The sequence below is a fragment of the Kogia breviceps genome, chromosome 14 (genome assembly GCF_026419965.1).
Source record: "Kogia breviceps isolate mKogBre1 chromosome 14, mKogBre1 haplotype 1, whole genome shotgun sequence".
NCBI lineage: Eukaryota > Metazoa > Chordata > Mammalia > Artiodactyla > Physeteridae > Kogia > Kogia breviceps.
In genome coordinates, this window is record NC_081323.1 from 27,953,113 (window position 1) to 27,967,447 (window position 14,335).

At 46.2% G+C, this 14,335-nt stretch overlaps 1 protein-coding gene across 7 annotated transcripts in view; it reads left to right on the forward strand.

The window, feature by feature from the left end:
* The window catches only part of KAT14 (lysine acetyltransferase 14), a 58,931-nt gene that overhangs the window by 14,950 nt on the left and 29,646 nt on the right, over nt 1–14,335 (forward strand). For 2 of the 7 annotated variants that reach the window (XM_067013431.1, XM_059037087.2), the window contains exons 5-9: nt 120–536; nt 652–1,217; nt 10,568–10,704; nt 11,611–11,786; nt 13,331–13,521. In XM_067013431.1, coding sequence (XP_066869532.1) covers nt 120–536; nt 652–1,217; nt 10,568–10,704; nt 11,611–11,786; nt 13,331–13,521 — 1,487 coding nt within the window. Of the gene's footprint in view, nt 1–116; nt 537–651; nt 1,218–10,567; nt 10,705–11,610; nt 11,787–11,955; nt 12,080–13,330; nt 13,522–14,335 lie in introns of all 7 variants that reach the window. The other 5 variants (XM_067013430.1, XM_059037086.2, XR_010836570.1 and 2 more) reach the window with 4 other exon arrangements.

Consider the following 14,335-nt stretch of genomic DNA (forward strand, 5'->3'; position numbering starts at 1 on the left):
AGGGCATTCATTGAACATTTTTCTCTTTCAAACATGGAAGTAGATTCACAGTAAGGTAGAAGAAGAAGCTAATGTTGAACAGCTATTAAAAAATTTAGATATTTATTCTTTTCCAGCAGCCTCGAAACCAACTTTAGATCCCATCATTACTGTCGAGGGACTTAGAAAGCGGGTGAGTCGGAATCCTGTGGAATCTGCCATGGAGTTGAAAGAGAAAAGGTCTCGCACTCAGGAAGCGAAGGACATCCGGAGAGCCCAGAAAGAGGCAGCTGGCTTTCTTGACCGTAGCACCTCCTCGACACCTGTGAAGTTCATCAGCCGAGGACGCAGGCCAGATGTGATTCTAGAAAAAGGAGAAGTGATTGACTTCTCGTCCCTGAGCTCCTCCGACCGCACCCCACTGACAAGCCCATCTCCATCCCCGTCTCTGGATTTCTCTGCCCCTGGGACCCCTGCCTCTCACTCAGCCACGCCTAGCCTGCTCTCAGAAGCTGATCTGATTCCAGATGTGATGCCGCCACAAGCCTTGTTTCACGGTAAGACAGCCCATCCTCGGGTTTCTTGGGTTGTGTGTGGCCCTGATGGCAGTGTGTGTGCTGTCCCTGTGGGCGGCGGGTCTGCATTTCCCCTCCTGCTTTCTTCTTTGCGCAGATGATGATGAGATGGAAGGTGACGGAGTCATCGACCCCGGGATGGAGTACATCCCGCCCCCTCCTGGCTCGGCCGCCTCGGGGCCAGGGGTTGGAGGCAGGAAGAAGGTCAGAGCCCCTGAGCAGATCAAGCAGGAGGTGGAGAGTGAGGAGGAGAAGCCCGACAGGATGGACATCGACAGCGAGGACACAGACTCCAACACGTCCTTGCAAACAAGGGCTCGAGAGAAGAGGAAGCCCGTGCTGGAGAAGGACCGGAAGCCCAAAGGGCCCAGGTTCACCCCCGTGAGCATCTACGAGGAGAAGCTGCTCCTCAAGCGGCTAGAAGCCTGTCCTGGGGCCGTGGCCATGACCCCGGAGGCCCGGCGGCTGAAGCGGAAGCTGATTGTCCGGCAGGCGAAGAGGGACCGGGGGCTGCCGCTCTTTGACCTGGATCAGGTTGTGAATGCCGCACTTCTGTTAGTGGACGGGATTTATGGGACCAAAGAAGGAGTTTCCAGGCTTCCAGCTGGACAAGCCATGTACAGGACGACCTGTCAGGACTTCAGAATCCTTGACCGGTACCAGGTAAGTGTTGGCCTCGCTCTCTAATTCCTGGGGCTGCAGCTCCTGGCGATGTGGAAGAAAACATCAAGGCAGAGAGGTACAAAAATGGCTGGGCTGTAATTTTTTTTATTTGTCCAATATGAACATCCTTTCATACATCTGAGTTTGGATTTTTGTTTTCCTTTTTGGGATTCCAGAAGGAACCTAGATGTTTTCTTTGTATCTCTTAGTCCCTGAGGGTGGCTGTACATGGTTTGCATTGTGGCTTTGATGGACAGGTTTGTTGAGGACATACAGCATACTGGACACTGAGCTGAGCAGGAGTGAAGGCCTGTGGACATCTGTGGACATCTGTGTAGTTAGGTGACACTCTGCAAAAAGAGCAGCTGGGGTCAGCGTGGGTCAGCGTGGCCGGAGGATGCCTGTGTGTGAGCACTCCCGGGAACAGTTGATTCCACCCAGAAGTTCTGGAATCGCCTTCCCACAACAGGAGCAAGACGGCTCCTCTCCTGTATCTTTGCTGGAGTTTGCTACTAACCATCCTTTAACTGGTTTTGCTAATCTGATGGCTGTAAAATGAAGCCTTGTTTTTTATTTATATTTCTTTGATGACAGGTGAAGTTAAACATTTTTCCTGTTTCCTAGTTGTTTGTGAATTGCCTGTTTGGACTCTGCACATTTTTCTATCTACTTCTTTGGACACTAGTGGGTCCAGTCTTTGTTGCCAGTGTTCTGATATTACTCAGTGATGATACCACATGTGGGGCTTTTCTTCCCTGGGGCTGGGCCTTTGCTCTGTGGGCCTTGCCATTTGAAATGCTCTTTCTTTTTTTTAAAATAATAATTTATTTATTTATTTGGCTACATTGGGTCTTAGTTGTGGCACGCGGGATCTTCTTTGTGACATGCAGGATCTTTAGTTATGGTATGCTTGATCTAGTTCCCTGACCAGGGATTGAACTCAGGCCCCCTGCATAGAGAGTGCAGAGTCTTAGCCACTGGACCACCAGGGAAGTTCCTGAAATGCTCCTTCTTGAGTTCTGGAATTTCCTGGCTTCTATTTTCTCTGGTTTGTCTCTTTAGAGCACCCCTCTTGTTTGGATATTGGACGCTCTAGACCAGAGATTTGCAAGCCTTTTCCGTAAAGGGTCAGATAGTAAGTAGCTGTGGCTTTGCAGGCCAACCCTGCTGTGCAGTGTGAGAGCAGCGTACATGATACATGATGAATGGGCGTTGCTGTATGCCAATAACATGTATTTACAAAAGCAGGCTGGATTTGGCCTGTGGGGTCTGTAGTTTGCCAAAGACCCTTGCTGTAGCTGGATCCCCTTAATTTTCTTTATTTCCCAATTTCCCAGCTTTTCTTTCCTGGGAAGTAGTAACCTGCCTGCCTACATCCTAGAAGCCTCATAGGGAGGACCAGGAGCTGACCACACAGTTGTTAAACTTCACCTGAATTTCCCTGTTTTCAGGATAGAGCTTCCACCCTTGGCTGCCTCAGAATCTCTGGAGCCGCCAGAGTCTAGCCTGCCCCTGGAGGGAGGAGTCATTTCTGGATGTGAACAGCAGAGGTGTCATTGGAGCTTTAACCTCTTAACTAAAGAGATTCTCAGTCCATAGCCACCCTGCTCACCCTCAACTTTAGCAGGACCTGATGCCCCTGTTGCTGCGTTGTCCTGGGGCACCGGCTCTGGCATGTCTTCACCACTGCCTTAGGTTTTGGCTCTGCTGGTCTTACTCACTTGCCACTTACTCACATGCTTTCGTTGCTGTCATCTGCTCACCTCTTCTTTGTTCTCATAGGTTTGTCTTTTTAATCCCTATACTTAATTTTTAAAAGTATGAAATGCATCATACCCATAGAAGAATGCATAGAACATATGGATGTAATTTAGAGGTTAATAAGAGAAATAACTATGAATCTAGCTCCTGGGTTAAGACACAGGGAGCGCATTAAAAACACCTTAAAGATCCTTCTGGGCACTGCTTGCTCCCCCCAGAGGGAGCCACTTTCTGACTTTCAGAATGTGAAATTTAATTATTTAATTAATTATTAAATTAAGTTAATTAATTAATTTAAATTTAATTTTAATTAATTAATTTTAATTAATTAATTAAAAATTATTAAATTAAATTAATTAATTATTCCTCTGCCTTTTTAACGTCTTTATCCCTAAACAGTGTATTTTTAGTTGTTTTTTTTGTTTGTTTGTTTGTTTTGGAAACTAAGTAGGAAGCACAGATGGAGCTGTGTAAGGAAATTGCTGCTATTAGATGAAGGCTTCCAGGAGAAGATAAACTTGATGGGCTTTTTGGGTCACTGATGTAGATTGAATTGTGTCCCCAAAAGCGTATATTGAAACCCTGACCCCTGGTGCCAGTGAATGTGACCTCATGTGGAGATAGGGCCTTTGCAGGTATAAGTAGTTAAGCTGAAGTCACACTGGAGTAGGTTGGGCCCTTAACCCAGTGTGACTTCTGTCCTTACAAGAGGAGAGACACACAGGAGACATGCCATGTGATGACTGAGGCAGCTTTTACAGCTTTTAGAGTGATGTGTCTGCAGATCTAAGGGGCAGCAAGCCTTGCCAGCCACACCAGAAGCCAAGAGAAGGACATGGAATAGATTGCCACCCAGAGCTTCTGAGAGACCATGGCCCTGCTGGCACCTTGATGGCTGGTTTGGGCCTCCAGAACCATGAGAGAAGGAATACATACAATTCTGTTGTTTAAGGCCCCGTTTATGCAGTGTTGATGCGGCAGCCCCAGGAAACTCGTCCAGTCGTGTTCTGGCTTCAGCTGCCGTGCCGTGACCCCTTCCTGGGGAAGTCGGTGGCTAAGGTCGTTAAGGAGTCCTGGGAGCCTGAGCATCAGCGGTCTACGGTGTGTACCAGGGAATGTGCAGAAATCTGGTCGGTGGGTGGGGGGTCCCTGTCCTGCGTCAGGGCTGCTGTGCTTCCCTCCAGCTTGTCAGAGGTCAGGGCGGTTATCTGTGGGGTAAGTGTCCTCCGCTGACCCAGGGAGCCCATGGAGGGAGCAGGGGAGCCTCACATGCATTGTGAACCAAGCTGAGCACGGACAAGCCTCCTTGGGTTTACAAGACGGTCCAGTGGGGCAGAGGCTTAGTCTTGGTAGCCTCAGGATGTCTGCCCCTTGAGTCACACTTGTTGCTCTGTACTGGCCGCCATCGTGGTCCTGGCATCTACCCTTGCCGGAGCCCCATCTTCCCCTCTGCTGGATTGAACCCCCTGTTTCCTGCTCCCCATCTTTACTTTTTCATAGGTTTACTCCCTTCTTTAGTGAAGCACATCCTAGTGGCTTCCAGAGGAAAGCTGCCTGGAAAGTAAACTTTGAGACCTTGTGTGTCTGAAAGGCCTTGAACTTAGAGCCAGAAATCCCCAGCTAGCGCTGGGTAAAGCTGAGTGCCAGCTTAGCAGCAATACTGGAAGGAAGCCGGCAGTGGAGCAGTGCTTTCAGAGTCTTCGGGAAAGCTAGGTTGAACAGGGACTTCTAGGCCAGTGAGTCCTCTGCTGAGGACCCCCAGTGTCACTTCCTTTAGACCCTTAGGCCAGTCAGAGTCCCTGTAGAAGACTCTTCAGTCTCGGAACCCTTGTGGCCACCGGGAGAGGGGGTCTCAGCCTTCAGCTGGTGCAGGCCTCACCCCTCAGTGTCACGTGAGCTGCCCGTCCAGAGCCTGATCAGGCCTTCTGTAGAGCTGGGCCCCAGACTCCTGTTGGGGGAGGGCAGCCACCCCGCGGGTGGGAGTGGGGTTGGAGGTTTGGGGCCTTCCTGCTCCACCCACAGCTTTTACCTGCTCCTTAGTTTTTCCCAGTTCCAGAGGAACCTGGTGCTGCCACCTGGGTTAATTTAGGATTCTGCAGTACTGGTTGGGCCGGTTCTCACTTCACTGAAAGCCAGCTTGGGATTTTGGCTTTAAATCTGCTACTTTGTGTCCATCTGCTTCCCAGTTACTTTGGTTTTCTCCTGATCTTTTTGTTCTTGCCTGCTTGTCTTTTTTTTTTTTTTTTTTTTTTTTTTTTAAGTCAGTTTCTTGTAGTTGGGTTTTGGGAGGAAATAAAATTGGATGTTTGTGTTTAATCTCCCATCTTAACCTGGAATTTTAGTATCATTTTAATGCAGTTACATAGGCGTGCAGCCATAAATGCATTTGTTCAATTCATTCTCCTTCTTGTCTTCTGATTGATATATTCATAGCTATAACTGTCTCTATGATATTTTAGCCATGACTCATGACCTTTGAAATGATGTGATTTTTTTTATCAGTCAGTGCTTAGTGTTCTGTAATTTTTCTCAGCATTTCCTCTTTAACCCAAGAGTTTAGTGGTAAATAACTCGTAGTTTTCTTAGATACATGAGAATTTTTACAGTATCTTTTAGTAATTGATTTAATTTCTAATCAAATTATATTGCAGTCAAAGAAAATAGTCTATGTGATGTTGAATCTTTTCTATAAAGAAAATTGTATGTTCTATTTTTATTCTTTTTATAGGTCCTAACCTAAGACATGTATTGATTTTTCTCTATTAATTTTTTAATATTATCACGTGCTCTTCACCCTGCAAACAAAAAAATACCTTTGCGTGCTCTCCTTTGCCTTTTTTTTTTTTTTTGCGGTATGCGGGCCTCTCACTGTTGTGGCCTCTCCCATTGCAGAGCACAGGCTCCGGACGCGCAGGCCTAGCAGCCATGGCTCACGGGCTTAGTTGCTCCGTGGCATGTGGGATCTTCCCGGACTGGGGCACGAACCCGTGTCTCCTGCATCGGCAGGCAGATTCTCAACCACTGTGCCACCAGGGAAGCCCTTGCCTTTTTTCTTTTGTGTTGCTTGTTTAGGTACCAGTAAATCTCACTAAAGTGTTCACTCAGTCTCACATCCCATTGCTTCTTCTGGGTTAACTTCTTGCTAGAGTACTTCCTCTAATAGTTCTTTAAAATACAGTCTTTTTGAGGTTAATTTTTAAACCAGTATGCCTCAGAAGGTCTTCACTTCACTCTTGCATTTAAATGCTAACATAGTTGGATATAAAATTGTCATTTTGTTTTTTCTTTTAACATTTTAGCATTATTACTCCATCATTGTCTTGCTGTAGTGTTGTTCCTGGAGCCACAATGTCAGGCTTACTCTTGTTTCTTTGTAGGTGGCCTCCTTTTTTATTGTCCCATGTCCTGGAAGCTTTCTGAGTTTTCTCTTTGTTTTTGATCTTGACTTGTGTTCATGCATTTCAAGTGTTTTTTGCTCTCATTTATCTTGCTCGGCACCTCTTCTCTTTCAATTACACGTGTCCGACATGCTTCTTGGCATTTATCCTCCTTGTTCTATGAACTCCTTGGGACTGTGGTTTTGGTTTGGTGTCTCACTAACTTGGGGAAATTCTCAGTTGTTATTGCTTCAGGTGTTTCTTCTGTTCCTTTTTTCCTCTTTCTGCTATTCCCATTATGCATATATTACACCTTTTGTAATTGTACCACAGTTTTTGGATATTCTGTTCCATTCTGCCTTTCTTCCCTTTGCTTTTCAGTTTTGGCAGTTTCTGTTGACATGTCCTCAAGCTCAGGAAGTCTTTCCTCAGCCACATCCAGTCTACCAGTGAGCCTATCAAAGCTGTTCTTCATTTCTGCTGCAGTGGTTTTGATCTTAGCATTTCTTTTTTATTCTTAGAAATTCCATCTCTGCTTAAATTACCCATCTGTTTTTTCATGTCCTCTGCTTTGTCCATTAGAGCCCTTTAACATGCTAATCATAGTTATTTCCAGTTCAGTAATTCCAACATCTCTGTCATATCTGAGTCTGGTTCTTATGCTTCTGTCTCTTCAAACTGTGTTTTTGTCTTTTAGCTTGCCTTGTAATTTTTTGTTGACAGCCAAGGATGGTGTCCTGGGTACAAGGCACTGTGGGAATAGGCCATTAGTGATGTGGTGGGGAGGTGTTCTACAGTCCTCGGATTAGTCCTCGGATTGGTCCTCGGTCTTTAAGTGAGCGTGTGCCCCTGGGCTGAGACTCCACAAGGGTTTCTCAGTTTTCCTCCCCAGTTAAGTGGGACAGGGTGGCTAGAGGGGGCAGGGGCTGGGTATTCCCTTCCCTCAGGTAGGTTAGGCTCTGGCAGAATAGTTTTGCCTGAGGGCAGCTTCGTTAACCAGCACAGATACCCTGACAGTTCAAAATGAGCTGCTCCCAGTGGCAGCAGGAGGGGATTTTTCTTTGATCGTCACAGTGAGCACCTGGTAGAGCCTCCTAGAGGTAGATCTCTTGCAAGTGCTGGGCCTCCCTGGTGTCTGTTCTCTCAGACTTGTCCCCACTGAGCCTCCAGCAGTTCATCGATTGCAGGTAAGGTTTTCCCCTCCCGGCACTGCTTCACGAGGCTTCTTACTCCAGTAGGTTGTGAACCTCTGTATCCACTTGTCTGTCTCCAGTCTGTGAGGCAGCGGTTTTCCCTGTGACCTTACTTCTCTGATGGGTCGGAGAAGTTGTTGATTTTTAGCTTGTTCAGCCTTTTCCTTGTTATGGTGGAGTGAGGACTTCTGAGCTCCTTACATGCAGGACTGGAACCCGAAGGGAAACCATGCTTCTTTATTTTGGGAAATTCCTCATCATGCTCTTTAAATACATTCCTCCTTTATTTTTTTCCTCCCCTTCTGGACTCCTAATATGAATGTTGACGCCATTCCTTCTTTATCTCTTCATTTGGTTTTTTTAAGAGACCTATCCTTAACATTGTTTGTTGAGTGCTTACAGGCAGACCTCAGAGATATTTCGGGTTCAGTTCCAGACCGCTGCATTAAAGCAAATACTCTAACAGAGAGAGTCATGTGAATATTTTGGTTTCCCAATGCATGTAAAAGTTATGTTTACAGTATAGTGTAGTGTATCAAGTGTGTAATAGTATTATCTCTAAAAATCCAATATATATACCTTAATTAAAAGATCCTGTATTCCTGGGGCTCCCCTGGAGGTGCAGTGGTCAAGAATCTGCCTGCCAATGCAGGGGACACAGGTTCGAGCCCTGGTGCAGGGCTAAGCCCGTGCGCCACAACTACTGAAGCCCTTGTGCCTAGAGCCCGTGCTCCACAAGAAGAGAAGCCACTGCAATGAGAAGCCTGTGCACTGCAACAAAGAGTAACTCCTGCTTGCCACAAATAGCGAAAAGCCTTCATGCAGCAACAAAGACCCAGTGCAGCCAAAAATAAAAATAAATAAAAGAAATAAATTTATTCTTTTTTAAAAAAGATACCTTATTCCTAAAAAGTACTAACCATCATCTGAGCCTTCAGTGAGTTGTAATCTTTTTGCTGGTGGAGGGTCTTGCCTTGATGTTGATGGCTGTGGACTGATCATAGGGACTGTGGCAGTTTCTTAAAATCAGTCAACAGTGAAGTCTGCCTTTTTTTTTTTTGCGGTACGCAGGCCTCTCACTGCTGTGGCCTCTCCCATCACGGAGCACAGGCTCTGGGCACGCAGGCCCAGCGGCTGTGGCTCACGGGCCTAGCCGCTCCGCGGCATGTGGGATCCTCCCGGACCAGGGCACGAACCCGCGTCCCCTGCATCGGCAGGTGGACTCTCAACCACTGCACCACCAGGGAAGCCCCAAGTCTGCCTTATTGATTGACCCTTCCTTTCATGAACAATTTCTCTGTAGCATGAAGTGCTGTTGGATAGCATTTTATCCACAGTTAGAACTTCTTTCAGGATAGGAGTCAGTCATCTTTAAACCCTGCAGCTGCTGCTTTGTCAACTAAGTTGCAATATTCTAAGTCCTTTGTTGTCATTTCAACAGTTTTCACAGCACCTTCACCAGGAGTAGATTCTAGAGTAGTGTTCCAGGCAGAAGCTGGTGTGGAAGCAAGGGAGAGGAAAGGGGTGGGGACTGTGCGCATCCACGGCTTTCACAGACCTCACCTTCCCATTTAACCTGATGCTGTTTCATGGGCTCAGGGGCTGCTGTAATCTCTGCTGCTTTACAAACCAGCCCAAAACTTAGTGGCTTAAAACAGTAACTATTTAATTCTTCTTCTGAGTCTGTGGGTTGACTGGCTCAGCTGGGTGTTCTTCTCCTTCATGTGCTGAAGGAAGGGGCACCCTGTGGCTCCACTCAGCTGGGAGCTGGGTCTTCCAGAGCCTGTCTCTGTGTGGCCACCAACCCTTCAGTGGTTGCGCCTGGGCACCGTGGCAGCTGGGGTCGAGGAGGGAGGAAGTGGAAGCCGCCGGCTCCCTTATGGCCTGGGCTCAGAAGTCCCAGAATGTTACTTATGCCATGTTCTGACTGGTCCAGCCTGCCCCAGGCCTGCCAGATTCCAGGGGAGGGGACATTGACTCCACTTTTCCATATGGGGAGACACTTGTACCTTCAGGCACAGGAGGAAGCATTGGGCCATATTTGGAAACTCTATACCACAACTTTGAATTTCACTTTGAAATGCAAAGTCCTGGAAGAATTTCAGAGTTGGCCTTTGAAAGTTTTGGTGTCCGGTTTGGGAAAGTAATCAGAGCAAATTATTAAGGAAAGAATTCTTGCTTTTCTTCCAACAAAGTTATTTTCTATGCTAAGAGCAAGCTGTTTCTACAAAAACAACTCAGGTTTCTAAACTTCATCCAACCCTTGGCAAGCCACTTTATAAATGTGCCTTAATCTTTCCATCTGAGCTCTTTGCTTTAAAACCCTAATTGTCATGGTCTATTACGACATGACCGAGGGCCCTGGAGCAGCAGTGTCTGGAGAGCAGACATCTGCAGCCCTTTTGTGGGGACATCCTCTGGAGGAGTAGGACTGCGTCCCCCTTGACCGGTCGGGCCTCTCCGCTCATGCTGTGTTTTAGGGATGATAATCTGCATCAGTCCTACTTTTGTCAGATTTATTTGGTAGAGACATATTGTAATAGATCCACATACAGATGCAGCAGTGATTGACCCCCACGCACCTGTGATAACAGAGACCACTCATGAGACAGGAGGCCTATGTGTGTTACCCCTCCCCCCTGATGCTTGGACTGGTGAACATTTGATGAGTGGATTGACTGTGCCTTTATAGACAACATGAAATCTGGAGAGGCTGTAAATCCAGGGATCAATTCTGCATTTCACCTGTCTAAATCTCTTTTAAAATCTTTACAAAACTTTAAAATTTTAAAAATTATTTTGCTTTTAAACTATTAAACCGGGATTAGTTTTTCATACCATTTTTATATAAAGGTACCTATGAAGTTTATATTGAACCTTGAACTTTCCAGTTAAGTCCTGTGGGAAGACTTACTTTCTGACACATTAAAAAAATGTTGTAAGTACTACTTATCTGTGGAAATTAAACCAATCCTTTGAGTAATTTTATTTTTATATAACTAGCATGTCTTTCTCATAGACTGCCTTGCCATCCAGGAAAGGATTTCGGCACCAGACCACGAAGTTTTTGTACCGTTTGGTGGGGTCGGAAGATATGGCTGTGGACCAGAGCATTGTCAGCCCTTACACTTCTCGGATCCTAAAGCCTTACATCAGGTATACAGAGAAGAACTGTGATGTCGAGTGTGTTGCAGGGAGTAATGTTTGTGGTTTTCAAGCCCTGTTCCCCTGTTGGAGCGAATAGAGACCAAGACCTGTGAGCTAGCATCAGCAAGGACCGAGTCTGTGCTCTGTGTTCAGTCTCATCCTTGGCTTGTTTCAACGGTACATTTTTGCAGAAAGGATGGCCCTTTGAAAGAAACATAAAAGACAAGGATAAGTTAACTCTGTTAGATTTCATTATGATTATCATACTCATTGTTTTGTTTTAGATTTCAAAGTTGTATATATATTTAGTGGTCTGTGAAATGAAAAAATGGGATGATGTCTAAGTCAGGCCTGTATGTGGACTGCTGATGAGTCTCCTTGTGTAGGCAGCGCCCTGGACGCTGAGCTGGCCAGAGAGGCCCCCAGTGCTGGGCTGTGCATGATTGACAGTTGTCTCTGCTGGCCATGCTTGCTCTGCAACCCCCAGTCATGCAGTCCTTCTGGCACAGCCCCGCCCTCGCAGACGCGGGGAAGCAGCATGCGAGCCTCCTCCACCTCCTGGTCCCCAGCTGTCCTGGCAGGGTTGGGCCTTCCTCTCCTGGGCTCTGTCCTGTGTCCCAGCACTCCGAGCGTTGAATTAGGATGCTGTTTCTGTTTCCCCATTCTGTTCATCAAGGCTCACCAGCACTAGTAGAGTTCCTGGCAGGTACTGAGGGGTTGGGTCTGACGAATGTTAATAGAATGAATTTTAAATTTCATACCAGAAAAGTATTGTAGCTGTTAAGTCAGCCGCCATATAAAGTAGTGCAAATTAATTTAAAATTTAAAGCAGATCAAAGAGTTTCGTGAATCAAATGGCTGGGAGTAATGGGTATTTTTCTTGACTTCAGTTTGTTTATTTTCTGGGTTCTGGAGGCGTGATTATGAAACAAAGCCACCCAAACTGCAGCTGCTGTCACAGATTCGTTCCCACCTGCACAGGAGTGACCCTCACTGGACGCCAGAGCCGGATGCACCTCTTGATTACTGCTATGTCCGGCCAAATCACATCCCGACGATAAACTCCATGTGTCAGGAGTTTTTCTGGCCTGGTATGTTCTCCCCTCCCAAACTAGGCAGATCCATTTTCTGTGTCATTCACTTTAGCAGTTTTAAAAATTAGCGTACGTCGCGTGACCCCCAAAACCGTATATGATTTCATTCAGTTTGTCTCTACTAACATAGAAATATTAAAATATAAACATCTCTTTCTTTCCTAAGGTCAAGAAGAAGCCAGCAGTTAAAGTAATAAACAGTGTTTTTGTTTGTTCCTCTTCCCTGTTTGTCTCTGGTTCCAGAATAAATGATTCACCCTGTTTTGCTTCCACATGTGTCTAGATCCCAGGTAATGTCCATCAGCACCACACAAGCTGGTATCTTGGGTGTATTTGGACACTTGTCATTTTTGCTTAATAATTCTGTGTGCTTTGTGTATTTAGCTGGTCCTTTTGAGAGTGTTAGCACAGCCAAAAGTTGTTTTTATTTATTTATTTTTATTAATTAATTTATTTCTGGTTGTGTTGGGTCTTCGTTGCTGCGTGCGGGCTGCTCTTTGTTGTGGTGCGCGGGCTTCTCATTGCAGTGGCTTCTCGTTGTAGAGCACAGGCTCTAGGTGCGTGGGCTTCAATAGTTGTGGTTCGCAGGCTGTAGAGCACAAGCTCAGTAGTTGTGGCACACGGGCTCGGCGGCATGTGGGATCTTCCGGGACCAGGGCTCGAATCCGTGTCCCCTGCATTGGCAGGCAGATTCTTAACCACTGCGCCACCAGGGAAGTCCCAAGTTGTTTTTAAAAAGCCAAATACCCCAACCACAGACTTTGAAAATAAGAATAAATCCAGTGTGATTCGTGATTTTATCAGCCTTAACATATTATCTCTGAAGCCATCGATTAAAGGAATACAGTTTCATTGCTAAATATAAACACGTTCTTTGTGGATCTGTTTTACTGCACTGCTTTGGAGTGTAAAGGAAATAATACTTGTCTTCTAGGAGCTGGATGAGATTTTGTCAGGATGTCACAGTGCACGTGGTGCGGGCTGGGATGGGGCTGGAAGGAGCATTCTGGGAGTGTCTGCTACTTCCTGCCCCTACACTGGGTGCCTTCCAACATGGAGTTATGTTATATTTTACTCCTTTGTTGTAAAATGTGGCATTCGTACTAAAGAGCTTGTCAGTTTTCTGTGTATGGGTGGTCTCGGGATCTTTCCTCAGCCCCCTGGGGTCTGGGTATCTCTCATCTTACCCAAGGCAGATACCGAGGCGGGGCGCTAGGGTTGCGCCAGCTGGCACTCGCGGCCCCGGAGGCTGAGTGCAGTGCTAGGTGCGTCCAGTTCTGAGCTTGTATGCTCTCTCCTACCCACCCTGTCCTGCTTCCCTTCTTTTAACATATGTAGAAGTAGACCAGGCGATGCTAATTTTGATATTTTCTAAAATTCACTTTTTTATTTTTATGATCTGAATGTGTGGTGTCTATGGTAATGTCTCTGTCTCCAGTTTGGGTGTTTTAGCACGCAGATGCAGCTGAAAGCACAGACTGAGTGGCCTGTTGCTCACTAGCCCCCGAGCCCGGGCTGACCCTGCTGGCCTTTCTCCGTAGGTGTTGACCTGTCCGAGTGCCTGCAGTACCCGGACTTCAGCGTTGTCGTCCTCTATAAGAAAGTCATCATTGCCTTTGGCTTCATGGTCCCAGATGTGAAGTACAACGAAGCATACATTTCATTTCTATTTGTCCATCCTGAGTGGAGAAGAGCAGGGATCGCGACTTTCATGATTTATCATCTGATTCAGGTATGTTGTCTCTGCGCACTGTCTGCCCACCTGCCTCTGGGCTTCCTTGAAAGGCTTGGAGGAGGAGGAGGCCAGCGCCAGGCGACGCCAGTGAAGAGGAGCAGGTCTGGGTAGCTCATGAGGTTATTAACACCCAGAGAGAAGCCTTCACCCTCTAAAAGAGGGTCACTCCTCAGACCCAGGTTTCAAAGAAATCAGTTTGTGAACAGGTGTAGTAAATGAAATGAGGAAAGTACCACAAGTGGGAGCCTAAAGCACTTGTACCGTCCGTATCGTAACTGCTGCTGCTCTTGGAATCACCACTGCGGTGACTGAGAAGTGAAAGTGACTTTTAGTTCTTAAGTATTTTTAAACATTTTAGCAAAACTATCAATCAGTGGTATGTGCATTCTGTTAATGCTGCTTGTTTTTAATTTTACTGTTGCTCTGAACCTTCTCAATAATTCATCCTTTGATATATCTGTATCACCTTTGAGGAAAATAGACCATATATTTATATACTAACACCAGAAAAACATGCAAGGATTTTTTTTTCCCCAGAATTTATCTGGTAGCTTATTTAGAAACCATTGGATGTGGAGCATTGTGTGTCACGTGGGCAATATTCTTTTTAAATAGAAGATGGAGATGATTCAGTGTTTTTTTTATTTCAGTTTTTAATGAAACTTGCTCAATAATTGCCCGATGTTGGTGAGAACCTTGAGAACCCTCTATCGAGGAATTGCGTTCTCCTCTCCTCTCTTGGCAGTTAATGTGAGGCTGTCTCCATTATCCCCGCCACACCCCGCCTTCACCCACCCTGTGTGCAGGGCCG